This window comes from Hippoglossus hippoglossus, chromosome 13 (assembly GCF_009819705.1).
Source record: "Hippoglossus hippoglossus isolate fHipHip1 chromosome 13, fHipHip1.pri, whole genome shotgun sequence".
Classification (NCBI taxonomy): Eukaryota; Metazoa; Chordata; class Actinopteri; order Pleuronectiformes; family Pleuronectidae; genus Hippoglossus; species Hippoglossus hippoglossus.
This window is the reverse complement of record NC_047163.1, coordinates 5,224,005-5,250,996: the sequence shown is the minus strand read 5'-3', so window position 1 is coordinate 5,250,996 and position 26,992 is coordinate 5,224,005. Positions and strand designations below refer to the sequence as shown.

Sequence of the window (26,992 nt, the reverse complement as noted above, 5' to 3'; positions counted from 1 at the left end):
TGTTGCTCAGCAAATAAGTCCACAAAAATCTAATCAAGTTTATATTGTATATTCTTTGAAAATGGAAAATGTAGCCTGATGGTGGGTCTAGACAAAAGTCTGAGATTATGGACAGTGGACAAACATCTCATATTGCTCAGAAGTTCAGCCAATAACTCTGAGGAGAGCTTGTCAGAACTTTGGCCCGACACTGGCCTTCACCTGCTTCTAGAAAAGGTTGCGGGGTCACCAGGAGATGAGAAGGAGACGCCGCAATTGGCTCCTCCAGTTCACCTAGAGGGCGGTCACGAGGTATAACTCAATAAATTGGAGTGAATGGAGCTAAATCACTCGCTTTTAGAAAAACAAAGCCTCAAGTTGTATTATATTTGTCAAAATTGAAATGAAACAAATACTAATGGCGATTTTGCCCAGTATCATCCTGTTAATGCAAGCTGATTGGTCCGTTAAGGATTCTAATTACGACAGCACACCTTGCTTAATGGCACAAGTCGCGGGAATGTTTATCACCATCTAAAAGGAGGAGCAGGAGGCCGAATGTAAATCAAGCTGATGTAGCGGCCGCTAACTAGTCATGGTGGGTGACTACGCACACACAAAAACTAGCTCAGGTGAAACCAAAATGGTCGTTCATACTTTTCTGTCGTCACGAATACTTACAGAAAAGTATGTCGCTACAATTAAAAGGGCACAAATTAAGCTATATCACATATTTCTCATCCCCTTATATCGAAAAAACATAATGTTTTGTGGCTAGAGCTAACACCTCGTGAGCGCCCCCCTACACATCCAGAAGTTGCGAGAGAGGAAGTTTTCCCCTTGTTAGAAATTCTGTAGTTGTCTGTAGCACAACTGAAGTAGCCAGTGTTGCTCCATGTTGCTCTGGACTCTGAACTTTGACTCTGCAGCAGTGCTAAATAAGGGGGGGGGGGGGGGGGGGGGGGGGCACATGAATGTTCAAACAAAATGTCGATGTCATCTGAGCTGTCTTGTTTTTTCAGATTGAACGCAAGTGATCGACCATGCAAGGTCAAAGATACGACGGATAATCCTTCAGTGAAACACACTAATGCATCCTCACACACAACTCACATCTTAAAACTACAAAAGACCGAGCTTCCTGTTGTTGATCCCAAATCTCTGGAAAAACTCTCCTGATCCACACTATGAGAAATTTTAAGTTTAATTTTAAGTCCTATACCTTTTTAATCTTGTTCTGTCAATGTTTGTCATTATTTTATTTCAATGTAGCCAACCTCATGTTCTACCTGTTTTATTTTATGACAATGATCTTGATTCTATCATGCTTGCATTGCTTTCCTTTGCCGTGATTTATTGATACACCCCCGTGTGTATATCTAGGATTTACTGACTCCCTATGAGCCTGGGGGCCATCAGCTGATAGTGGTTTAGTTCCCAGAGCTCGACTGGGCAGAGGTGGACTAGAGGTCCCCAAACTCTGGAGTGATTTACCAGCTGAGATCAGAAATGCTCAATCTAAATCCGGCACTGCTTTTAAATCCCTTGTTAAAGCCTATTTAAAAATTTTAACTTTTTTGATTTATAAGTATTTTGAATTTAATTGTATTTTGTTGTTGTTTTATTGTTATTTTATCCTATTATGAAGCACGTTGTGACTTTGTTCTATATAAATAAAACTCATTTTATTATTAGGATTATCATTGTTGCTGTTGTAAAGTACTCTGACTCAACTCCTGTTATTTTTAGTGCAGTATAAATAAACTTGAGTTGACCAGAGATTCCATCCAGTTCAAACAGGAGACGAAACAAAAGTGCACAGACAATTCATCCGGACACATAAAAAAAACCCAAGACTAAATCCTGACAAATCTAAGAAGTTTAAAAAGTAGGGAACAAAAATATGTCACAATAAATAATTCTAACTCTGTTGTGACATCTTTGTATTTTGTTTGAAAGACAGCAAATCTTTAAAAAACCCTCCCCTCTGAGCTCGGATGACTTTCAAACATGCTCCCACATGTGTATAAAGGTCGTTTGTATTAAGGTGAGCCAGAGCACAGCCTGCCAACCGTAGACTGTATGTGCCAACGTGCACATCTGCATACCAAACACGAGTCATCCTCCTCTGACGCGCCAGATGTTTCTCTTAAAGTGACACGGTACCCTCTCTCTCTCTCTCATCTCTAACCCAATGAAAACCACCGGCATGTTAATTTGATGGGCCGGGCTTTTGCAGATCGCAGCCCGATTCGCTGTCGCCTGCTCCGGACATAAAAAAAAACAAACAACCAAACCGTCTCGCGCGCACAGTTCGTGCCAGGGCCATTCCGTGCCATCCCTTGTCCCGAACGCGCATCGGCAGCTCCGCGCTTGATTGGTTCTGTCTAGTGAAAGGGGGGGGACGCGATGGCAGAGAGCGAGGATAATGTTTCCATCCCCGAGTTCAGCTGCCTTCTCCAAATGGATCCCATGCTCAAAGCGTACGAGAAGGACTTCAAGCGGAGGTAAAGAACTGGGGAAACGCGGCTTTAGCGGCGGTTTCGTGCGCCATGGCGCGTCGGCACCGTGCGTCCCCGGGGGGGCGAGGGGACGCGGCGGCGTCCGTGTGTCGAAATGCACGTTAAAAAACACACAATTTAAACAACGACGCATCCGTGTGAGGGTTTGACATTACGGGTTGAGTAGAGGTCGCAGAGACAGTCCCGTGTCCCCCCCCCTGTCCTCCCTCTTCTCAGTCACTGGCTGTTCTCTCTCTCTCTCTCTCTTCCCCAGCCTGTTGTGATAATAACAAAGTATCATCGAATCTCAGTTAATGCAAAAAATGTAATGAATCGTTGCTCAACTTCCCCCTGTTTGACAGTTGCAGAGGGCGCACGCGCTTCCTGGTGTGGTGACGTGCGCGCTGCGTCGTGACGTCACGGCCCCGAGTCGTCACGCTATCTGGCCCTGCAGGAGTCTGGTGCTGCTGCATCATCGACAGCAGACTTGGCCTTGTGCAGGACCTTGCTCCTCCATGATTGGTTTTATGTTTATGTTATGGAAGCATCAGTAATTTAACATTTTAAAGTCGGATTAAAGGGAAGTGGTTGGTCAATTGCTTCTGGAACACTTTATTTAATATCTTATTTGTTGAAATACGACGTGGCTAATGATTGGGTGGTTGCGTACCTGTCTGTCATTAAAGCCCTTTTCCATTGGTCTACAAAATCCACAGACGCCTGTTAACATCTGGCTTTGTCTGCAATGGGATTCACTCCATGGACTCTGCAGGTAGCGACACGGGTTTGAATCGGCTCCAGTGATGGAAAATGTGACGCCCGGGTGGTGAATGCACTTATTTGGCCAAACAGCGAGGTTTTAAGTGCATCAGTGATTTCAACATGATGCACGTTATGATGCGATTAAGACATGTACATGTTTACATTAGGAGACTAAGGTCAGAATAGTCCAAACGTCTGAATTTGATTATTGCTTTTTCCGAGTATGACCCTATTTGGGTTAAGGTCATCATGTCATGTTGACTATTGGCTTGATTGTGTATATATCAGAATATTATTACAAATTCTTTATTTACATGTTGTTGTCTGCCCTTTGAAGATGAGTTTGTCCTGTGTGAGCTTTTTGAAGCTGTCAATTGATCAGAGTGAAAACCCAGATATGGACGCTTCCAACTGGACCAGTAGCTGATTGGTTTGCTTCTCTCATTGTGGCAGGCTTTGCGAAAAATAATAACGACCCTCAGACATTAATTGACTTTTATGCAGCACTCGTATGCTGCACGATTTTCTCCTTCAGCCTCGATTTGGCCACCGTACAAATTAATTATTAGGGTGGAAGTCTTAAGTAGCTGACACTGTATGTGTGGAAGTGGTGATTGTGCAGTGTGTATGTGTGTGTTTGTGTGTGTGTGTGTGTGGGCTTGTGCATTTATTGTGGATTATTTCCAGCATGAATTCCAATCACATTTTACTGCAGCTGCCAAAACTGTGGTGGTTGATGGTTGTCAAGCAACACATAGAAGATTCCAAGATTTTGTTATCAGACAAGAATATGTTTGCATGCGGCATCTTCTTAATTGGGTCATGAGTTAATGCCAGAAATGGACAAACCAAAGCAGAAAGTTTTGATGAATAATACACCAGCGTTGTTGGTTCACTGGAAGATGTTTTAACGCCGATCTTTGACATTAATATACATTTTCAGTCAGAGCCACACAGGTACTAGATAAACCAGAATCCATCTTCAGATTATAACCTTGTTTATAACCTTTGGATTTGTCCTTTTCTCTTTTTGGCAAATTCTGCCAGTTTCTTGTAACATGATTTTGAGCCCATGATGTCAAACATATCTAAAGACCAGGATAGCATCTTCACTTCCTGCCATTGTAAAAAAAAAATGAAGCCAAAATGTCGTGCATACGTGTTGCCGCCATCTTGCGCTGGTGAAACTATTTGGAGTCTGGCCAGTAGTGATCGTGGTGTGATGCCGCAGTATTGAGGTCCCTGCTGTGACTCATGCGTCGACCAATCACGAGTCAGCATCAGCTGTCAATCACGAGTGTTTCACCCCATTTTCATAGCCTCAAATAACTAATTAAAACCAAACTTAGTATTTGGTTTTAGTTTGGTCCATGTCCCGTCTCCCAACATGGACACGGGGGGTTGATGACCAGCCACCATGGGGTAAATTATTCATATACCGGGATTAAGTTAATGCAGGAGAGACAAATCGTACAAAACCTTTTATTAGAATATTAATTAAATGGACTTATTATATTATACATAAATATAAAGAAATTTGAAGGGAGTTGAATATTATTATAAAAATTATAAATTGGTTTTAATCAGTGCAGTACCTGAAAATAACCATCATGTGTCTCACAGAGGTAAATACCCTGACCTAGTGTGAAGACTAATGACCTTCTGTATAAGTCAACACTCAAATATGTTCTTTTGCTACTTGTCTCTATAAATAGCTTTTAACCAGATAAAACCAGATTGTATTAGAATAAAGAGATGCTCTTTCTTCTCTGCTCCACCGTGACTGAGGAGCATATAATATGTAATAATAACACAATGCTGAAATCATCATCATTTATAAACTGATTCCGGGTGGAAGAACATCTGGCTCACAATGAGCCTCATTCCTCAGCTCAATTCCCGACCTCATGTCACATTAGCCCTACCTGTTGGATTTAAAGAAGTGTAATGTATTTTACTTACAGCGTGACAGTGATAATCATCTCCGGCTCACATTGCTGCAGTGCTGCCTGCTCACTGTTGGCTTGTGCCCAAAATTAGGCTTTAAAACTCTGCTTAGGGGCCATATAGTTTTATCCATTTTCATTACCGTGTATGATCCCATCTCTAACGTGGCAGGTAAGGGGACCACCTGCCTTGTATTTGAAACGTGTGTGCAGGGCTATAGCCTCGCAGAGAGATGAGCGTGTCATCTCCATCACAGACACAGCTTGGGATTGCCAGGCTTCACCGAGCTGCAGACGTGTCTCAAACACTCGTCCCGCTGATGAAAGTTACAGGTAAATTATTTTTTACATATAGGATCGCTGCTGTGTGAAGGTTAAATCTCGGCAAACCCCCCGGTGTTCTCAGGCTCGGCGTCCAAACACCATATCGTGAACACGGGCATAGCAATCGAGAACCTTCTCAGGCTGCGGCGTCACGCTGAGTCCCCCACTGAGCCACACAGTTCTGAGAATTCAGCTGGCTTATCAGGAGACCTATGACCACCCAGAGTGACTCTTTAGATTTCACCGCCATGTCACGGCTCAACGCTGCCCACATCTCAGGCTTGTTGAACTTTGCTTCGTGTCAGATCCAGCCGGTGTGGACAGACGGCACATTTTCCAAAGCTCCCGCTCTGATTTACTATTCCGTGGCTGCAGGCCGCTCTTATTTTATTCCTACCAGGATGTTTGTTTCAGATTGATTGTGAAAACAACCGTTGATGCCACAGTGAGCAGTGCTCTGTTGACACACTTCACTTTTTCCCCCCTTCCTGTTGCACAACTTAGCAGGAAGTGCTACGAGGAGTTTGAGGCTTGTGGCACCGAGTATCTCCTAAATTGGACCGAATGAAGGAAGGGAGCTTTGGGATTGCTGCTTATTATGGCAAAGTTTTTATTTTTTGCATTTGAGTATGTCATCACAGCTCATTTCAAAGTGAAAAAGCGCAGTAAGCCCGAGTCTTATGCTTGTGATGGTGATGCAATATATATTTTAGGCAAAAACTGATTATTGACTTTGAAGAGATAACTACCAGTGTGTGTGCTCTGACTGAAGATTAATGAGCTCAAAAACAGGAATTAAAGATAAGTAGTGAAAAGGCAGCGGGCGGTTCCATTGGAATTATTAGAGTGACTGGATTAAATGTCTGAAACTGCCTGTTGAATTATAGTGAATGAGGGTTTTATGCACCTTTTTTATTCTAAAGGCAGCAGTTGTTTTAGCTTGAGGGTCAACAAAGGGACGAAGTTCAGGCCGGGGGAATTTTTAGCCTTCATCAATCAACCTCTCTGCAAATGTTCAGGTCTCACTTCAGCTTCATTACTGCACTTAGTCAAAGACGGGAATTAAATGACAATAATTGAAAGTCACCTTGCTCCTGGGCTGCGTGGAAGCCCTTGAGGCAAACTGAGATCAGGACACTGAGACGTCAGAGCCGGACTCAAGGGGATTTTAGGGCAATGTTCAAATTTACGAAACAGACATATCACCCGATATATGTGTGAAAAGAATTTGGCAAGGATTCCTAAGATGAAATATAATTGAGGTTTGACATTTTACAGTTCAGCTGTTAACTTCTTATTTATATATAACTATAACTTAAAACAAAAATCTAAATATATAGAACTTGAATTAAGAAAATAAGCTTTTTTAACATTAAAATGTAATGCACACATCTGTAAACTAAATTAACACCAGCACATATCTGCAAACATAAATGCTGGTATGTCTGTAAAGGGCCATATTGGTAACATTGGTCAGGCTGTACTTTCTACACGTGGTTAACATTATGGTTTCATGATGTCTGTGCTTTTTTATGTCCGTCCCATTCTTGTCAAGGCAATCTATCAAGAACTGTCATTAAATATGACAAAATACTCACTTGAACTTAAGCATGACCTGATTGGAGTTTTGTTCAAAGGTCAAGTTCACTGTGACCATAAGTCCGTCCAAATTTTTGTGAATGTGCTAAATCAGGAACGCCCTGGTGGAGGGAATTTAACTGCAACTGGCACAAATGTCCACTCAGACTCAAGGATGAAGTAAAAATAGTCTAATTGGATAATATGATAAAGTGATGAAAGTTTTATATCCAGTAAATATCCATATCCGAGTCTAAGGTCGACTCCCTTGTGACGTCATGGAGCAGAAGTGGAGAATGTGACCTTATTTCCTGCAACTCGACTGGTTGGCGGTGCTTCCACTTTCTACTTGTGTTTCTCCCGGCTGATGCAGACTGTCCTGACACCTCTGTGCTTCAGCTGTCACCATCAGTCACACACAACACAACAGACCTGAACGCTCAGTCTAAATTTAGACACCGCATTGTCTAACAGTGAGTCTATGAACAAGTTACAGGGCTGAGCTGAGCTGTGGGTAGAATTTTAAAACCGTGGACCACAATCAAGACTCAAACTCTAACTTTATTTTATTTTAGAGATATGAAATAGAGAATAAAACTATCAATGAGAATCATCACTTTTCAGTTACAATGGAGAGCTGAACAGAATTAAAAGGGGAGTGAATATTGGACATTACCTTTGTTTGCTGGACAAATGAATGATTGTGTTGCTCTATGTCTTCTGGGTGTGTAAACGAGCAATTTATCAACTCCTGTATTTATTTATTCAACTTACTTTTGGGAAATGCGTGTCGATTTGAGAGCAGTTGAATGCTGTGTCGTGTCAGGAACAATTGATTCTCACATCTCACAGAGGAACTCCACTTTAAAAAGTTTTTAAAGCTCGTAAATGTACGACTTTTAAAATTCGGACTTTGGTGACTTCTATTTTCAAGTTTTGAAATGATATCCGGGATCAGGTTGGGTTTGGTCATGTTGGTTGGGCCTTCTACTTATAATAATAATATTAATAATAATAGTTATAACAATAATAACAACAGTATTAATAATAAAATGCAGCTCAAAGTGCTTTACAATAAAATCAAAGACCTGAAATAAGATCGATCAATAAGACCAAGATCGCATTGAAACAGAACTAAAAGCATAAAGGTACAAAAAGAAGTATAAAATAAAGGCAATGCTTAATAAAGCGAATTAAAAGCAACATGGTAGATCTTGAGTTATTTCAATAACAGAAGTAGCTTGTCTGATGTGTGGTGGGAGTAAAGCCGCTGCCCTTCACTTTTTATAGTTCATTTTTGGTATATTTAGCGAGCAAATAGAAGACCTGAGGGGACGGTTTGGAACATACTCGGATAAACAATCAGCAATGTGTGAGGGTGCTGCACCAGTAAGAGACTTTAAAGCAAGTGAAATCATTTTAAAGTCAATCCTCAGTGATACAGGAAGCCAGTGTAAAGACGCTAAAACCGGAGGAATGTGATCTCTTTTCCTTTTTCTTGTTGAAACCCTGGCTCAACAAAGTGCATCACTACTAATAACTTGATTTGTTTTTACACTGCACGTGACTTTAATTGGGGAAAACATCAGGCTCGAATCGGGCTCTGACAATTTTCTCTCGGACTAAGTCGGGTTTGGACAGAAAATTGCGGCCCGAGCCGGACTCTGTATTTCAATCACACGTTGGCTCCTGATAACTTTGCACAACAACCTATAACAGTGAGGTGAATTTTATTCCTGCCGTATTGTTGCAGCTCTAAAATGCATCTTTTTCAACCCTTTGTGTCCTAGTTTAACACAACTCCCCAACTCTGCTCTTCTAACATTGACTTGACTTTATTAAGAATTCAGGGCTGCTGCTGCTGCTGGCGGAGGAGAAAAAAGAAAAAGAGGTTTGCCATATGTTATGAAATGGTCACAGTCTGAGGCTCTGCTCTTTTCAGCTTGATGGGAGAGGGTCTGACGGCCAAATGTTGCCCATGGATACCGTGTGTGGTCTCCTGCTGGATATTGTTGTAAAAAGTGGATGTGGCGTCAGTGTGAGGATAAGAAAAAGAGAGAGAGAGAGAGAGAGAGAGAGAGAGAGAGCGACACAGTGGACACAGACGTCTGACTATCAATCGCAGGGAAATAAATGAAAGTTTTTTGCTTCTTGCTTTCAACCGCGTTAATGACTTTCCGAGATGAACTGTGTCTTCACAGGCACAATTCATTTGTGATGTGCGGCAGATTTTTGCCTCCTCGCTGCATTTTCGAGTGCAAACAGACACAAGAGGGGTACGCTGCATCCATACAGGATTTTTGGCTCACGGTTTCCCCCCGCCCACCCCCACCCGGAACTCATTTGTTAGAATCATAGGCATGACTCTCATGCTTATTAATACGCCGGCAGTGCAGCTCTGCCTTTAAATGAATCCTCCCTTTGTCCCTTGTTCCTTTCAGCATATTCTCGACGTGGCGACAAAGTGGTGAAAGGAGGCATGTGGCGGCATTTGTTGGGACTTTAAAGGTTTACGTTTGGCAAGCGCCGTCTGTGTCCACTGCGCCCGACACAGGGAGCAGCTGCTGAGAAATGGCGCTGTTACTTCAGCCCATCATCACCAGCCCCAGGGCATTCACAGGCCAGTCTGAGCTTGGCTCCGGGGCTATAGGGGAGAGAGTGCACTTAACTCAGCTGGCTGAAAGAGGCTTTCTGTACCGGGGGGAATCTGATATGGACACCAGCTGGCTGCAGGAACTTAAGTGAGATAAATTGCAAAGTAGTTAGTCCATCCTACCCAGCCGAAGGTAACGGACAGAGGTTTATCTCTCCGGATATGCCTGTAGTCACAATTTCTTGAGGGAGCGAGGCAGGTTTGCATCCTGAGGTGGGACCTCAAAGAGATAGCGTTAGCATGGGAACATTAAGATAGCGCACCGGCACGGCTGCTCTGCCTGTGCTGCAATATTTTGAGAAAAGTGGTAAATGTGTATTTTTTTTCAAAACACATACATAAAATATACATATATTAAAACTTTTCTTACTCAGAGAGTTTGAGTAAAATCAGTTAGACAAATATTATGTAACAATAATAAGATATAATACTTATAATAACTATTTTATATAGCACTGTGCTAAACAAGTTTTAAAAAATGAAGAATTGAAGGCAAACAATAGGAAATAGGCAACACTAGACAAAGTTAGAGCACAAATATACGAATGAAAATGTTACAGATAAGAAAAGAGTAAAAACTAAATAAAGTTAAACATTCTGAAATAATTTAAATAGTCGGAAAGATACGGATAAGGATTTAAGAACATTTTTACAAATTTGTTGTAAAAAATATTGAAATCTATGACAAAAAACGATGTTATCATTAAAGTGCTCATTTACAAAATGTATAATATCGATGTTGTCGTAGCTCACTGCCTGTTTCTATTCCTTTTTATTCAAGGAAAAAGTTTTTATTAATCACACTAGTTCCTATTTCCGCCTTAAAGGACAAACCCACTGTAAAAGGTTAATGAACGGTCTAAATTTAAAACTATTAATTACACAGAAATAATTGGAAATAATTAACGACTCAGTTAAATTGATTGTTTGCGTTTGAACGACGTTCCAGTGTGACCGGTGATTTTGAAAATTGTTTCCGCTGCTGTATCCTTAAGATTAGTTGTCAATAAGCAATAAGTGATAACACTGAGGCCGTACAATGGAGAGGCTGCTTTTTCCGGTTATACTGGTAATTACTGATCAGTATCTTCTCCACCAGTAATTTCAATTTGATGAGTAGTTGTTTCGTGATATGTTGTGTGTGTGTGTGTGTGTGTGTGTGTGTGTGTGTGTGTGTGAGAGAAAAAAAACATTACTATAATTTCAACTCTATTATTCTTCCTGTTGAGGATAGAAGCCACTAGTTGGGAATGAAATTGTGGTGTTACCATGTTTTCATATGAAATCTGTAGTGTATGAGTATTGTACATTAATAATTCATATATTATTCAATAATTTAACTAAGAATCAACAGTTAGCTTTAGGTTTCGCGTCAATTGAATCCTCAAATCCTCGATTCACTATATTTGCACTTGAATGTAGAGAGAAAGCCGGAGAAATGCAAATTATGTTTTTGAGAGCGGTGTCAAAAAGCATTCTGGGAAATGGAGGAAAATGCTGATTTGAAGTAGAAGCAGAGCAGACTTGGGACACACACACACACACACACACACACACACACACACACACACACACACTTGTGTCTCCAGAGGACATTACATTGACTTACATTGATTAACCTTAAGCTAACCTAACCTAACTGTAACATAAACTTAACCTAGACCTAACCTTAACTTAATCTTAACTTAATCTTCACCTTAAAATGTATTGATTTACATGATGTGGACCTGTGTTAACAGAGTCCGCACAACATGAGTAATACCTGGACCACACTCGCACAAAGATACACACACACAAACACACACACAAATCAATCACCTCAGACAGTGCAAAATAATTGAAACAAATTCAACCTCACTGAGAGATGATATGTTGTAATGTATGTTTCAAATGTTTGATATTTGTGTGTATGTTTTAAATGTGGACCCCACTAAAAGTAGCTCTGTCTTAGGGTCGAGCTAATGGGGATCCTTCTAAATAAACAAATAAACAAAACAAATGTAACACCGCAGTTATCCAGTCTGTTCATGCAGTTGTGTGTGTGTGTGTGTGTGTGTGTTTCTCCTGTGGTTTGAAGGTATGAGCTGCTACAGAAGAAGCTGTTCCTGCTGGAGGAGGCGGAGGGAGGCTTTGACCAGTTCACTCGCAGCTACAATACCTTTGGTGTGCACCGACAGCCGGACAACAGCCTGTTCTTTGCAGAGTGGGCGCCGGCTGCAGAGGCCCTCTTCCTCACCGGTGAATTCAGTAAGTAGCCCGAGGAGAAGTGTCAGCTCCCGAACAACACGACAACAGTGTGATACCCAGGTTGTTTCCCTCAAAGTGAGTTCGAGTGCTTGTTGTGTGGATAAAGGTGTCGCGGTTGTTGCAACACCGAGCTGATGTATATGTGAACAACCGGAAGTTAGAAGTTGGAGCTTTGACATAATAGTCACGTCTGTTTACTTGTTGTTTTATTATGATTACGCAAAAACTACTGACATTTTGTGGAGGGGTGGGGCAGGATCCAATGAATAATCCATGGAATTTTGAAATAGATAAACCCGGAAATCCAGGATTCTTTTTTCATTATCTTTAACATGGCCAGATAGGACGTTGGCTCAGGCGGAAGTATGCACTCTAGTTTTTTTGTTGTTGTAGGAATTTTAAATTTCTTGGTCGCGCATCAGATATCGTCGTTATGTTTTAAAGAAACATGCAGCAGACTGAAGATGAAGAAGTAGTTATCAATTTGCAACAAGTAGTACAACTCAGTAGAGCTGAAACCTCCACCAACGCCCAACAGTCCCCTTATGAAACCACATTTAAATTCACTAGATCTGGATTTTTATGTGGAGCTGCACCAAATTGCAAACATTCATGAATATCAGTCACCTAAACATGCCTTATTTTATTTTTTCATCAAGATTTACACCAGAATTGAATGGCTTCCTCCACCAAATGTCATGGAAATCAGCTCAGTAGTTTTGCTGTTTTTCTGCAAAAACTAAAAAACCACAGACTTCAACATAACATCCCAGTTGGGGATGAAAGAGTAAATGGACACCTTAGTATAAAGTTGAATCCTCTGTCGAGACGGAAAGGAAAAAGAAGTTTCAGTGCAAAAACAAAGGTTGCGTATCTCCATGGTGCACTTAATAAGACATTTGACATTTCTGCACTCTTGAACACAAAAGGACCGACTATGAAGGAGAAGCACAGCGGACCGTGGTACGAGGGCATCGGCCCCTTTTGATCAAGCCAACCTGGGAGTAGAAAATGTGGAATATATTGATTACACGGGATAAACTTGCATACTTAAGGGGGTTCTTTTGAATGTGGGAGAGTTGGTTAATATTTTAGTAGCTGGTTATTTCATCATCGACTGCAAAGTTGTGGAGGGAGTGCAACCTCTGTATTTGCACTGAAATCTCTATCCCCCCCGGTCCCAACTTTGAAAGTAATTTCAGGTTAATAGTCTTCTGAGTGTTATTTTTTCGGTTTAATGCCGTGGAAAGTGCGGCAAAATTATTTATTTTTATCATCATTAACAAGATTAAATGAGACTTGCTTTCATCCATCACATAGATACACAAGGTAACGCAATTCATTCTCTTTGTTCTCTTCCGCCCTTTTGTCTTTATCAAATTTGTTAATGCACTGAGATCTATTACACACGCCAGGAGCCGTGTATTACTCTTATTGGACAAATACAAAAATATAGTGATAGGAAAAAAGAAAATAACAAGGTGAATGATTATGGACCTGTAACTCAAATACCATTTGTCATGCCCCACCACGGCAGGAACACTACTCACCTCTGCCACCGCTGCTCAGAACCGACACCCCGCAGATAATGATAAAGGAAGGAAAATGCTAAAAGCAATATCCCAGGATTGATACTGCTGCAAAACCAGGGATTCGTCGTTTTGTTTATTGTCCCTAAAAAAATATATTTTCTGCTTGTTTTGTTGCCGCTGTTCTGTCTTTCCATATCATCACCTTTTTTTTTTATTCACTTCCCGGGACCTTGGGGCAGCCGCTCAATTCCAACATTCTATTCTGCCCGAGATTATATTTTGACACAACTCCGTCATATTATTTGATTTCAATATCAGAGTAAATGTGGAAACAGCCCAGCCGGCCGTATGCATGAATATGATGCAGGTTGGATGCACCTTTTTTAATTCCATTTTTTCCAGGAGGAGTTTAAGCGAAGGAAGAGAAATAAATTGTGGAATAAAATAGGACTTGGCAGCCGCCGCGTGAAACGTGCTGGTGTTGTGCCGGGTCACTTCTGGAGCATCTCCCGTGATTCATTTTCTACCCCGTCGTTGTTTTTTTTTTGTTCATGAATAACAAGCAGATATGGATTAGTGAGTATAAACAAAGCCCTAAATTGACATGCCATGGTGGTCACTTTATAATAAATGTTCGGAGTCGTAATATATTCCTGCCAGTCAACGGCAGCCAGTAATGTGCCATCAGCAGGTTATGAACGTAACGCCTCTCTGTTGTTCACTGGCAGATATAATTCAATGAGCAGTGAAGTGGTATTTTATCAGTTTTGCTTTTTTGAGATCACTGAGCCTGCTGCTTTTTTCTCGCTGCTGTAAAAAAGTCACAGGATGCGGGAGAAGCGGTGCGAAAAAACAACAAGGACGAATTATGTAAGAGAATTTAGAGGAGAGGAGCACAGAGGAAGAAATTGTGTGAAGAGTGAGTGGAGAAGTCAGGGAAATAAAGAGGCCCTGCGACCACATGGGGATATTGAAATAGAGCAAAAGCCACCGTGGGCGAGTCTCATCTGCAAACTGTTGTTAGCACATAGAAAAATGGTGCTATATTACTGGAGTAACAGTTTTCTTTGCACTCAAACATAATTAAAGCCCTGGTGGATGAATTTAATCAGTTCTGACATTTTAGAGGTGTTCAACCAAAAGAACATTAATCTATTATCTATACCTACAAACATATTTCAACTATGCATATACAGGGTCTAGGTAAAAATAATATGTACGTCTCAGTTGTCTACAAATTCATTGTAACATGAGCCTATTGGTTGTTTTAAAGCGGCGATTTCTTATTTTTATGTTTTATTATCTATCCTCTATACCGCTTATTCTTTGAGGGTCATGGGGGAGCTGGAGCCAATCCCAGCGGATATTGGTGAGATTAAGACGCAGGGTGCATCCTAGACTGGTTACCAGCAAATTGCAGGGCCTAGAAAAAAAACATAAATACAATAATATATAATATCTACAATGATGCATAGTTAGGTCTGTGGTCAGTTCCTAAAATAAGATAAGACTTTATTGATCCTAAAGGAAATGAATGTGCCATCTTGCTCCAGATTACAGAAACACAATATATAATGTGGTGCAGAGAATAAAATAAAACAATCGAGTATTAAAAGTGAAATAAAAAATATAAAGTGTAACATGGAATAATTAAGTTATGTGAGAGTAAACTAACACTAAACTAAACTCCAAAGGGACAAGTGGGATTTATGTACTGATTTAGATTTTGTCATATGATCGTCCTTCCTTCTTTGATCAGGACACAGTGAACAGAACCGCTCAGACCCGTGTTCTAAACCATTTCCTCTGATGTGTTTTAAATCCTCTTCAGATGACTGGGACAAATTCTCCCATCCCTACACCAAGAAAGAATTTGGAAAGTGGGAACTGATTCTGCCGCCAAAACAAGACAAGTCTCCAGCTGTGGACCACAACACCAGACTCAAGGTAGAGAACAGAACATCTTCATGCCTATTTTCGCTCCCGCAGCCGGTGGCGTGTTGCTGTGCGCCGGCATGGGGAACGTGTCACCGTAATGTGCGAGGGAGATTGCCTGTCATGTGTGGTGTCTCATGAACCAAGTGAAAACCTGGCGTGTCGCCGTCAACAACATGTCACCCTCGCGGCGCACAGAAGGGAGATTACTGTATGTACACAGTCTGCACAGTGGAGGCTAGATACACCTGAGGAGTCCAACTGATGCCTTTTATTTCCACTCCCATCTGTGGCAGGTGTCCCTCAGGACTTGTTCGGCGCAGTGCGCGGTCCACAGTGGGTGGAGATGATTGGTTTTTAGCTCTTGTAAATAATTCATCAGGGGTAAAATGCAAAAGACACACCTCCCATTCTGCATTGTCTCCCAAGCAAACAGCTCGGATGAGAAATAATCCTGAAATGAGATGCCAGGCGAGGAGTGGACGGCGGCGTGGCGCCTCTCTCCTTCGGACCGGGTCATCGTTGGCACACTCCCGCGCCCTGGACAGGCTGCCCAGCTCCCATTGTCAGCGGAGGTCAGTCTGAGGACGATAAGAAGCAGATGGAAATGCTGGCACCTGGCCTCTCCTTGTGCAACCCCCTGCTGCCTGTGATTGGCCGTCTTGCCGTGAGCCCCACTTTAGAATTAGTTCCACAGCACTCCCTCGTGGAAGCACAAGCTCGGCCGCAATCACTCTCATGTAGAGCAGCTTGTCCTTCCAGCCCCCTTTTGTTCCGAGGCCCAATTTGTCTCCTTACACAATCAATGTGCTTTTGTAGGTACAGTATTCACCGCGAGATCTCACGCTTGCAAGTGTGCACGACTTTGAAGGTAGCGAGTGTTATCGAAGTGATCGACTGCCCACGTTTTTCGTCCCCACGCCTAACTTCTTGCAAATTGCTTGGCTCCGAGTTGTTTTTCCCTGTTCGTGCGCCCGTCGGCCGCTCCAGCAAGTCAGATTTTTTCTTTAATGCACCTGATGCTGGCCAATTTGTCTGAAGGACCTCCGCTCTGTCAGGCTTTATGCCAGTCCATTTATCCAACTATCTTTTCCTAATCCTATAAACTGTGAAGCATGTCATAAGGGGAGCCAGGCAGCTAACCCCCAGGTGGCCCGGGCATAATGAAAAAACCCCACAGGGGGGTCTGGCCAAAGGCTCACAGGCAGGTGGCATTGGAACAGTCATTACTTCACAACAGCGGCCAGAATTAGCTGAGTTCTAATGCCCATTTCTGCAGGGGGACAAAACAGGGCGAACACATACTGTGGATAACTCTACAAGATCGATGTCTCGGTGGGTTTTTCAAACTCTCACGCTGGCTTTCTCCTTTCTTATTTTTACTGATGGAGGCAAAGTGACGTGTCGCGTACGATTTTTCAAACTTTGCTTATTTGACCCCCTTCCAGTGCTGTATTGCAGACATAATAGATGAGAGGCGAAAAAAAGGATAATGATTTAGATTTTCCTGTTTTTCTAAATTGCTCTCTGGCTCAAATCCCCTCTCGAGTATGGGCCAGTAAGTGGCTGCATTAAAACCAATGATAAAGCTGCCCCCTTAGCAAAATAAGAAAAACGAAACATAATTACCATTGAATCCAGATTCGCCACAACAGGTTCTCAAATCAATATGGCAATATTGTTTTGTCCTCTTCCCCACATTATGTCTTCGTTGCCCCCCCGAGATCCCTCCTGTGTAAAAGTTTTACAGCCGCTGCATTCGAGAGGAAGGAGCTGCCTGCTTTTTTTTTTTTTTTTTTTTTAATGTCGACACATTGAAAAATGTTTATCGGTCGAACAATCTGCACCATCTTTCCTGTATAATGGATTGGGAGCAACAGCACGGGTTTTCTGTAAGCATTTCATGGCTGGAGGACGTAAACAAATGTTGCAATGGCAAACATGGAGGGACAGGAGTCACAGAGGACCTTGAAACCTCTGTTTGCTGTGTTGTTCAGGGGCCTTTTAAAAGCCAGATGACCGTTATCTCTGTCGAACGTTTCCCATCTTTGCAACATTTTTCTCCATTTTACTTAAGTTTGCATCCTGTCACCCTTCAAGACGGAGAGATTCCTGTATGTTTGAACCTTTTTTCTGCAACGTGTATCGTGTTGTCCTCATCCTTTGTCCGCTTGTCCTCTTCCTCTCAGCCTATGTACAGTACCTGTAGTGTCTTTTGAATGACTGTCACTGTCCAAGTGCCCTTCCTATAACAAACACCTCATTTGTCTTATTTTCCCAGGTGGTAGTTCACACTAAGGACGGTGAGCGGCTGTACCGGATCTCACCATGGGCAAAATATGTGAACAGGGAGGAGAAAGCCATCATCTACGACTGGGTTCACTGGGACCCCCCTAACCCTTACATTGTACATGGTTTTAATTTTGTCAATATCTATTTTATCTACACATTTTTTGAGATTTATTTGTTATAAAATGTCTGGGTTAAATCAGATTTGAAAAACACCAGTGCAGCACAGTGAGTCATAGAGAGATTGGTTTATTTTTTGTTTGCGTCTGGAAGCGTTTTCCGAGCTTTCAACATCACAGGAGAACCTTGTTTAGTTTAAACAGGGGTGATCTGTGTCTTGTTGCATCAGTTCCGGGGTTTTCAGGAAAGGTTAAATTGAAGTTTGAAATGAGATGGTCCTTCTTGAAACGTCAGGATGTTATTTCAGTGAAAACAATTAGGATTTACTGTAAAAATCACAAGATAAGATAAAATAAACATCAGTATGGTAATAATAAGTAAACATGCAAGACTTATAACTATTACTTAGTGACGGCTTTTTTAAAATAGCCTCCCTCCTTCTTGTCTTCTCGTCAAAGTTTTGATTTCTTGCAGAGGGAAACGCGTTTGAAATCAACTTCACATCCTCATATCTGAACCGACTTGTGGCCGCTCTTGAAGTGGCTGCTTGATGCCGCTGATTCGAGAGGATCTATTCGACGTCCTCGGCACAAGTGTGCATGAGCAAAACAATGAGAAGCTGTTTAAGACCCCCTCGCTTGTCTTTATAGCTTGTTATTCGGCACCGTTTTAATTAGAGGAGCTCTCGTATATTCGCTTTATTTTCAAGTGGCAATCGAGTAGTGAAGATAGTGGGCTCACGACGCCTGGTGGGTAGCCATTAGGAAATTTATAAAACAAAATACCTCTCCTGTTGTGTAACTCAGACGAGAGTGAATCACAGACGTTTCAATATTTAACGTGCAGAACGACCATCGGCCTCTGTGGTGAGATATTGGTGCAGAGACCCAGAAAAACCCACACTTTGTCTTTGACCTGATGGTTCAGAATAAATCCATGTGCTGTAACTTTTTAGCAGCTTTTAGGAAGAAAAGCAACTTACAACTTACTGATTGTTTCTGTTTACCAGCAAATTCACCCTCGGCCAAAGAAGCCAGCGAGCCTGAGAACGTACGAGGCCCACGTGGGCATCGCTTCATCGGAGGCAAAGATCGCCTCGTACACCAACTTCACCACCAACGTGCTGCCGCGGATAAAAGACCTGGGTAAGACATGAGACCTCATTACCGCCGCCGCCTCGCTCTTATTTTGTTGGGCTTCTCCGGTCTGTTAAGTAAACAGCAATCATCCCGCCGCGATTCTCTCCATCTCTTCTGTGTCAGAGGGGGGTGGGAAGTATCCGGGTGGTGTTTGTATATGCCTTAAATCTGAATTTTGGAAAAACAATAGTTAAGGGGGTCTGAGAGATGCTTTTTTTTTTTAAACTGTCAGTGTCCTGTGCCATCTCTGTCAACACCGGGCCATAACTTAGCACTCACGCCGAGCGGTTTTCAGTGGCACCAGCAGCATTTTCCGTGGCGGACCTGTCACAGTGCCTCTGCACAAAGGCACATCAGCAAGTCAACATCATGTTTACTGGCATGACCTGAGGGGCTCACTGACTGCCGGACAGTGTTTTGTAAAGAGGGCTCCACAGCACAGTTCACACCACTCGGCAGTTATGGCTCCAAAACAGACAACTTGTTCCCATTTGCATGATCTGGACTCAGGCTGCCAGTAGTGGAGAAAAGCCGACTCCCTGCATCTGGTGTCGTTCAGTCAAAGATCACAGACACTTGTACTCAGGGTTAGATGATATGAGCATATTGTGGATACATCGTGCATTTATATATATATGAATGATGTGGCTGCGGGCTGGTTTACTGGCTGTTGCAGCTCTTCTCAGTTTAATTATACAGTTTTCAGACAATTAACTTTTTTAATATTTATACAAGTCAACTTTGATAAAGGATTCATTATATGTATATAAATTCAGTTCACTTAGTTTTACTGCATGATGAATTAACAGAACTGTGTGATCCTTCTGCCTAATAAATAAACTAGTAGAGCACATAGAGCACATATCTCTGCTAAGGCCCAATATAGTCACCATAAATACAAACAAAACACATCAAATTAGTTTAATCTGTTTGTTTTCACTAAGATTCATCAATTATTCCCTGGGAAATTAGTGAAAATGTCAAAAAACATCCTTTTCTCGCAATGGCAAAGAGAGTGGATCTGCCACCTGATCTGGTTCTGCACAAATATGTAATGGGCTCCTCCCTGACCCACGATGCATCCTTCCACCAAGTGTCGTTGTAATTCATCCGAGGGTTAATGCGTAATCTTGCTCATGAAACAAACATGAACATGGGCGAAGGTTCACTGTTTATCAGGTGAGTGGGACTATTAATGTATCTGACAACAATTATTTAATATGTGTGAAGTTAATATAACAGATGAAGGGATTTGGTGAAAAAAATGTGACTTGTTTCACAGCTTTTATTTGATAAATGACGCGACAAGCACAAGAGTGATTGGGCAGCAATTCGAGAAATTAATTCATTCTTAAATTAGTAGAAAACATTCAGTGTAATTGTGATTTTATTTCACTGTTCGTGTTATGAATGACCGAGTCAGTGTGACTGTTCAGTTGGTCCCTTGACCAAGACTCTGCCGTGATGAAAATTAATCAAACAAAGACAATTCAACTGAAACAACAGAAGAAAAGATCAAATCTTTTTTTCCTGTTGAAGAAAAAGAAAGTATTTAACATATGATCTTGTCTCCACACAGGCCAAGTTTCCTTACTCATTAACTGCAGTGCATGATTTAATTTCCATTTTAACTCAAATCATTACGCAGATATAAATTCAAATGTGACTGTAACCTTATTGAACAGATGCCCTATCTTTGTTTGCCGTTCTGCTCGCGGGAGATGTGGCATTATTTTGCATTTAAAATACAGCCCTGCTGCAGTGACATTATTAAAAGGCACAGATATGACTGGCACAGCAAACCGGGAGCAATCTGATAAACGCCGCTTCCTTGCTCGTGTCATCCTGTGTAGTGGGAGAGGAAAGTCGAGGAGTAAATGCTGTCAAAGAATCTACCTGCAGCTGCTGAGGGAATCTGCACGATGGGATTCTCCAGGAGGATAAACTCCACTGTCTCTAGTGACGGCAGACTTTGCCAATTTCATTTTCTAGACTATGGAGTGTACATATATATGTATATGTATATAAATATATATATATATATAATATAAGAAGGAGAAACTTCCTCTCACCCCAGTGCTTTGTCATACTACTTTAAAAGCCAAAGGTTTTTCCCCCCGTCTCTCTTGTTCAAAAAGAACCTCTGATACAAATAAATAAGTCTGCCGCACACGACAGGGGGAAACCACACGGCCCCCCTCCGGAGTGCTCATCGACACTTTGAAAGCCTGTTGTTCTCTTATTCAACGGGAGATGTTTCTCATAGGTTGTTTTGAAATGTTCCACGCGACCTCGTGACTCTGATAGATGGTGTTTCCCCCGTAGCCACAGCTTGTCTTTGGGATACCAGAACGTTGGTGTCAGAAAGAAAACGCCTGGAGCAAATCATCGTCACAGTGTGACTGTCACAGGGCAAACAGAGTCAGGTTGTAATATGTTGCACCAAATTAATGTGCATTTTGCATAGAAATATGCAAATACAGCGTATGAGTACAGGGTTCTAAATGCAAGTGGTGTGTGTTTTGTCAGTATAAGTATCTAAATTTTAATTTTAGCCTGTGTGGCCAGAGTCTTTTACATTTTTAACTGTTGTTTGTTTTGCTGTCTAAGCAGCTATTATTATTTTAAGAGAAATAATGCAATGGCAAACATAATGGCCCCTCCAGTTATTGCAGGATGTGAAGTTATCCAAATAGACAGGATGTAATGTAATGTAATTGTACATAAAGTATATATAACACACACATATTCTTTGACCATACATAATTTAGTACTTTACCCACAGCTAATATCTAAAGTATTTACATCAGTTAGAGAATGTATTCTCTATAATCTGGTAGAGAATTGAGATTTTGAAACACTATAATGTTTTTACTCTCTGATATTATCTCTCTGTCCTTTGTGTCCAGGTTACAACTGTATTCAGCTGATGGCCATCATGGAGCATGCCTACTACGCAAGCTTTGGATATCAGGTTACGAGCTTCTTTGCTGCGTCCAGGTAAATATTTCTCAGTTTGTACCATTTATTTAGTGCTTGAACAGTCTTCAAGTCAAAAATATGAATCATTGAAGATTTTTCATCTTCCAAATTTAATCTATTTGGGGATTTTGGCTATTTGGTTGTAGCTTTCTGTCTGTTTATTCTTTCTGGTGATTTAAAAGTTCGGCGAAGCTCAACTCAGAACGCCGAACTGGAGAATCAGTTGTTGCTGCATTGACGTCACTAACGTTGATGAGTCCCTCCCGATGCTACAGAGAACTGGTTTCCTGTTTTTATTGATATTGAATATGTCGCATGTCCAAATGGAACCAAATTCAATACTGCACTTCCTTGGGCCTGTACCAATACACATGCCAAGTGTGAAACCGATAGGATGAGCGGTTCTTGAGATTTCTGGAATTATTAGATAGACTTAAAAGGGACAATGCACATTTATTATTACATGCATACTTAAGAACAACATGTAAAACCATCCGATTTAGATGCATGTGCACATTTCACATAAAGCTGAAGACCAGATCATGAGTTAAATATTTCTGTGCTAGATGACATTGTCTTTTTGTCTTTCTTTTCTAAATGTAACGGGATGAATCCTCTCAGTTCACAGTTTGTGAACAGAAAAAGACTAGTTGCTCTCCCTCTGTTGCTTTTCATTTCCCGGCGTCATTTACATCACTTAACTTAGTTGTAGAAGCCATTTGCAGCTTCTACAACTGCAAATAGTTTTTGAGAAATGTATCTGGCAGTCACTTCCCTCCGTCATGAAAGAGAACAAAGTGAGTAACTTGCTGCTCAACTCCATCACCTTAAATCAAGGTTAGGGAGTTTGACACCGGTAAAAAAAAAAAAAAACCAGACCTCTCCATAAATACATTTTCCTTTAATCCAGGCAGCGGAGGGAGTTTTAGATAAAGGAGGACAGTATTTATCTCCTTTCAGAGATCCCTCCTTCCTTGCTTCGAGTAGAGCATAAACCCAAAGTGTAATGTATATGGTGTAATTTCACCCATGATTGATCTCCCGGTGTCATTTAAAACCAGAGCGGTTTAGTACCGGGAAGCCGGGTAATACTGTCGCTATGCGTCCTGTTTTGTAAGGAAGCTGATATAACGATAGCTGGAAGGACAGACGGTCGTTACTGGACAAGATGAGAAGTGCGCACACAGAGATATGTGTTTGTTTGTGTTGGGAGGTGTGTATCCATACATACAAATGCTCTGTGGTCTTCTGTTCCACAGTGTCTCCATAGTATTGGACTGTAGACGAGTTACAAAGTGTGTCATAGCTATCAAATTACAAAATCCTCATAGGCCCACTTGACAGTGTGGTCACGACGCATGATCTATAGATAGAAGCAAGTTCTGTTTGGGAAATAATAAACTGTTTAATGGTCTTCTGGTTATATTCATTTTATGGCATTTCAATTTTTTATATTTCCTTACACTTAAGTATTGCATGTTACTTATTATTACTTACTGATGCCTATTTTTGACTCTTGCTGCTGTAATATTGCAAATGTCCCCATTGTGGGACTAATAAAGGATTATCTAATCTTAAATCACAGATGTGTTTTAGTGAAAATATAAAGCATATGAATGGGGATGCATATCCTGTGTGTGTTGTATATACTACATATACACCATATATATTTACATATACTATATTTGTCTTGCCACAGCTTCAAAATGATACGAAATTTTGTTCACACAACATAAAATATAATGCACCTTTGTATTTTGTGCCGCACACTGCTTGTCACAGTCAGACTTACCATCTGCAGCACCAGGAGAAATCTGGCCCATGTATGTGGCCTGTTTAAACATCCATAAAGTTTTTACCATCCTTGGCAGGCAGGCAGGATTCTTCACACACTCACTAGATGCAGCTTTTAATGTGAAAGTTCAAGTGAGACAAGCAGTTCGTACCGACCTCAGCTTAACACGGCCCTGCTCTTTAAGAGGCTATGATGTACAACTTCCCTTGTTTGATCAGCTCTCAAAGTTAATCCTGTGGATATACCATCCCAAATAATCACCCTACCAAGTTTGGTTAAAATCCATACATGCGTAATTGAATTATTTTGTACACACACACATAGGTTAAGGAAAAAATAATCTCCCAATCGAGAACTTTTCTTTTTGTTGTCACCAACCAGGTTTATTTTGGGGTATAAGGTGTTTGGCTAAGGAGCAGAGTTATGTTGAGGAGAACAAATGTTTACATAAGCCTGTACTTGAACACCTGTGTGTGTCCTTTGTCATTTTATTTGTGTGCTTGGAAGGTTCGCCTTTGTGATGACAGTTGATGTTGATTTTCCTATGAGAACCTGGATGTATTGTTAAATTTGTGTCAAATGTAGGCGATGAACTGGATTAGAACAGGGCCTGACTACAGTGAACCGTCACCACAACTAATACGTGTGTGTGTGTGTGTGTGTGTGTGTGTGTGTGTGTGTGTGTGTGTGTGTGTGTGTGTGTGTGTGTGTGTGTGTGTGTGTGTGTGTGTGTGTGTGTGTGTGTGTGTGTGTGTGTGTGTGTGTGTGTGTATAGTCGCTATGGGACCCCAGACGAGCTGAAGCAGCTGATCGATGTGGCTCACTCGATGGGCATCATGGTGCTGCTGGACGTCGTTCACAGCCACGCCTCCATGAACACGGTGGATGGACTGAACGAGTTTGATGGCTCCGACTCGTGTTTCTTCCACTCTCCACCCAGAGGGGAGCACAAGCTCTGGGGCAGTCGCCTCTTCAACTATTCCAGGTACTTCTTGTTTGGTGCCAGTGTTAACTACTGTACTTTTATACCTGTGTGTACCTGTGTGGTTTTATCACGCTGCAGTTCATGAATCCATTAGGCTTGTAGGAGTAGAGGGTCCAGTCGATAAATGTCAACTCATGAAGGTTTATTGCTAAAGAAAGAATATCGGTAACCTAAATGATTTGCTTTCATGGGAGAGTGAGAGTGAGAGTCTTACCTTTTAATGTATTTGATCTGTATGTTTATTGAGTTTGAATGAGAAATGTATTCACGCCACCACCTGCACGGCCTCACGTCATGCTGTCTCTTTGCAGCATAAATATGCATTAAGTTCATCGGCATCAAAATACATTGTGCTCTGCTGCAGAACGTATTTTTAGGTGTGCATCGTTGCTTATGGTTAAAGCATGATGAATGTCACTTTGATGCATTTGTATCGCAAACTGCAATTTACATTTCCTGTTTCATCAAGGAGGGAGAAATGTTCTTAGGGAACACTAACGGGGGATTGTGAAGTATTTTCAGGAAGCTGCTGGAGCCTTTAGACCACATTCAATACAGAGAGCTGCACAGTGTAATTAAGTCAGAATGCAATTATCCTGACGTATATATTATTTATATCGTGTTAACAGTAGATCTGCATTTAATAAGCTCTGTAGGACTCCTTTACTTTTGTATGACTTTGTGCTAACTGAGGTAAATCCAACATTCAGTCTATTTTTTTTTAGCCTTTTAGCACAATTCATGATATAAAAGCAAAGAACTGCCGACTGATTACTGCAATTTCATCTGAACTCCATTGTGCTGTAGATCCATTAACCGCCAATCAAATTGTATTGGTGTAGCCCATATTCACATATCACAATTTATCTATATAGGGCTTAACAAGGTGCAACATCCTCTGTCCTCTAAGTATATATATGTATATTTATATAAGAAAATGTCTGATAGAGATGAAGGGAGCAGCAGTGACAAATTAATTTAGGAGTTATTGTCAGTAATGGTAGAATATGTGAGGAGGCGTATTGTATGTGGAGCAGTAGATGTGGAGGTTAAAAGCTGATTTCAAATGCTGTCTGACACGTAGGAGATTTAAAACCAGCTTTGGCTGCATCAGATATATAAACGCTAACCTTTTAAAAAACAAGGTTGATTAATGAGCGCATTGCTTTTAGGAGTTTCTGAATTTAAAATCAAAAAACGTGTTAGCCACATGTGAACGGATTGATAAATGGGCCCAAACGGCGGCTGACATACCACTCTTGATATTTTCTGAGACTATCTGATGCGGCGCGACGTGTTGAAGGTCAGAAGCAAGACATGATCGCAAAAATGACTGATTAAATCTTTCCCCAAAGTGGCCAAGCAGTCAGGTTTACTGTTAATCTGATATTCCCGAGGCATCAAATGGGCTAATAAATGTCGAATTTAGAGTTTTTTCTTTAACTTTTACAACTTTTCCCAGGCAGGTGTTGAATTTAAATGCATTACGAGGAATGGTTGGATGTTTACGGGATTGTTAGACTAGGTTATATTCACTTTATCAGCTAATTACAATAGCATGAGAGACTAGATTGGCATTAACCTCCACCAAGGCCCAACAGTCCGTTTACATTAAATCAAGCTGGACCAAATTTCCCGCGCTGATATATTTTGTCGTTGTTTTCATCAAGATCCATGGGATAGTGTATAAAATATTTTTTTTAAAACACACAATCCAAAGCAAAATTGACTGGGTTCTTCCCTGATCGATACCGAGTGCTTCTAAAAGGTTTCATGCTAAACGGTCCAGCAGTTTTTGTGTAAAAATACCAGAGAAACAAACAAACTAAGACAAATGCTGATGGTAAAAAGGTGAAAGAACATCTCAGGGCTCAGTCGGCACCAAAACTATTGTTTGGTGTTGTTGTAAGTCGTCTTAATTAAGTGTCTCTCCTGTCACCTCGGCGGCGGCAAAATGATCCTGGCTCCCATTAGAGAGGGAACGGCCACTGTCGGGTCCATCAAATGCCTTTTTTGAACTGGCTTTTAATAAGTGTGTGTCTTCTGTGTGCAGCGGTTTCCAATACATTACACAATGCTTAGTGTCAGACATGGAGGCTATAATAAGAGACCAAGGTTCCTCTTTCATTAGTTATTGAACTCTCCTCATATCAGAAGCACTCATTAGACACGGTGCAGACATATGCCGCGACTGGGAGGCATATGAGGAGTCATTTGTAAAAGCC

The 26,992-nt window shown here is 41.3% G+C and overlaps 1 protein-coding gene across 2 annotated transcripts in view; it reads left to right on the top strand.

The window, feature by feature from the left end:
- Positions 1-2,200: 2,200 nt before the first annotated feature.
- Positions 2,201-26,992, top strand: part of gbe1b (glucan (1,4-alpha-), branching enzyme 1b) — an 89,751-nt gene continuing 64,959 nt past the window's right edge. Inside the window, exons 1-7 of one of the 2 annotated variants that reach the window (XR_004615850.1) lie at positions 2,201-2,486; positions 11,821-11,990; positions 15,354-15,469; positions 17,739-17,864; positions 18,876-19,011; positions 21,915-22,005; positions 24,558-24,767. Coding sequence is in view for 1 of the 2 variants with exons in the window: in XM_034604440.1 (XP_034460331.1) it covers positions 2,389-2,486; positions 11,821-11,990; positions 15,354-15,469; positions 17,739-17,864; positions 18,876-19,011; positions 21,915-22,005; positions 24,558-24,767 (947 nt within the window). In the remaining variant the exon portion in view is untranslated. The remainder of the gene's footprint in view (positions 2,487-11,820; positions 11,991-15,353; positions 15,470-17,738; positions 17,865-18,875; positions 19,012-21,914; positions 22,006-24,557; positions 24,768-26,992) is intronic. The other variant, XM_034604440.1, reaches the window with a different exon arrangement.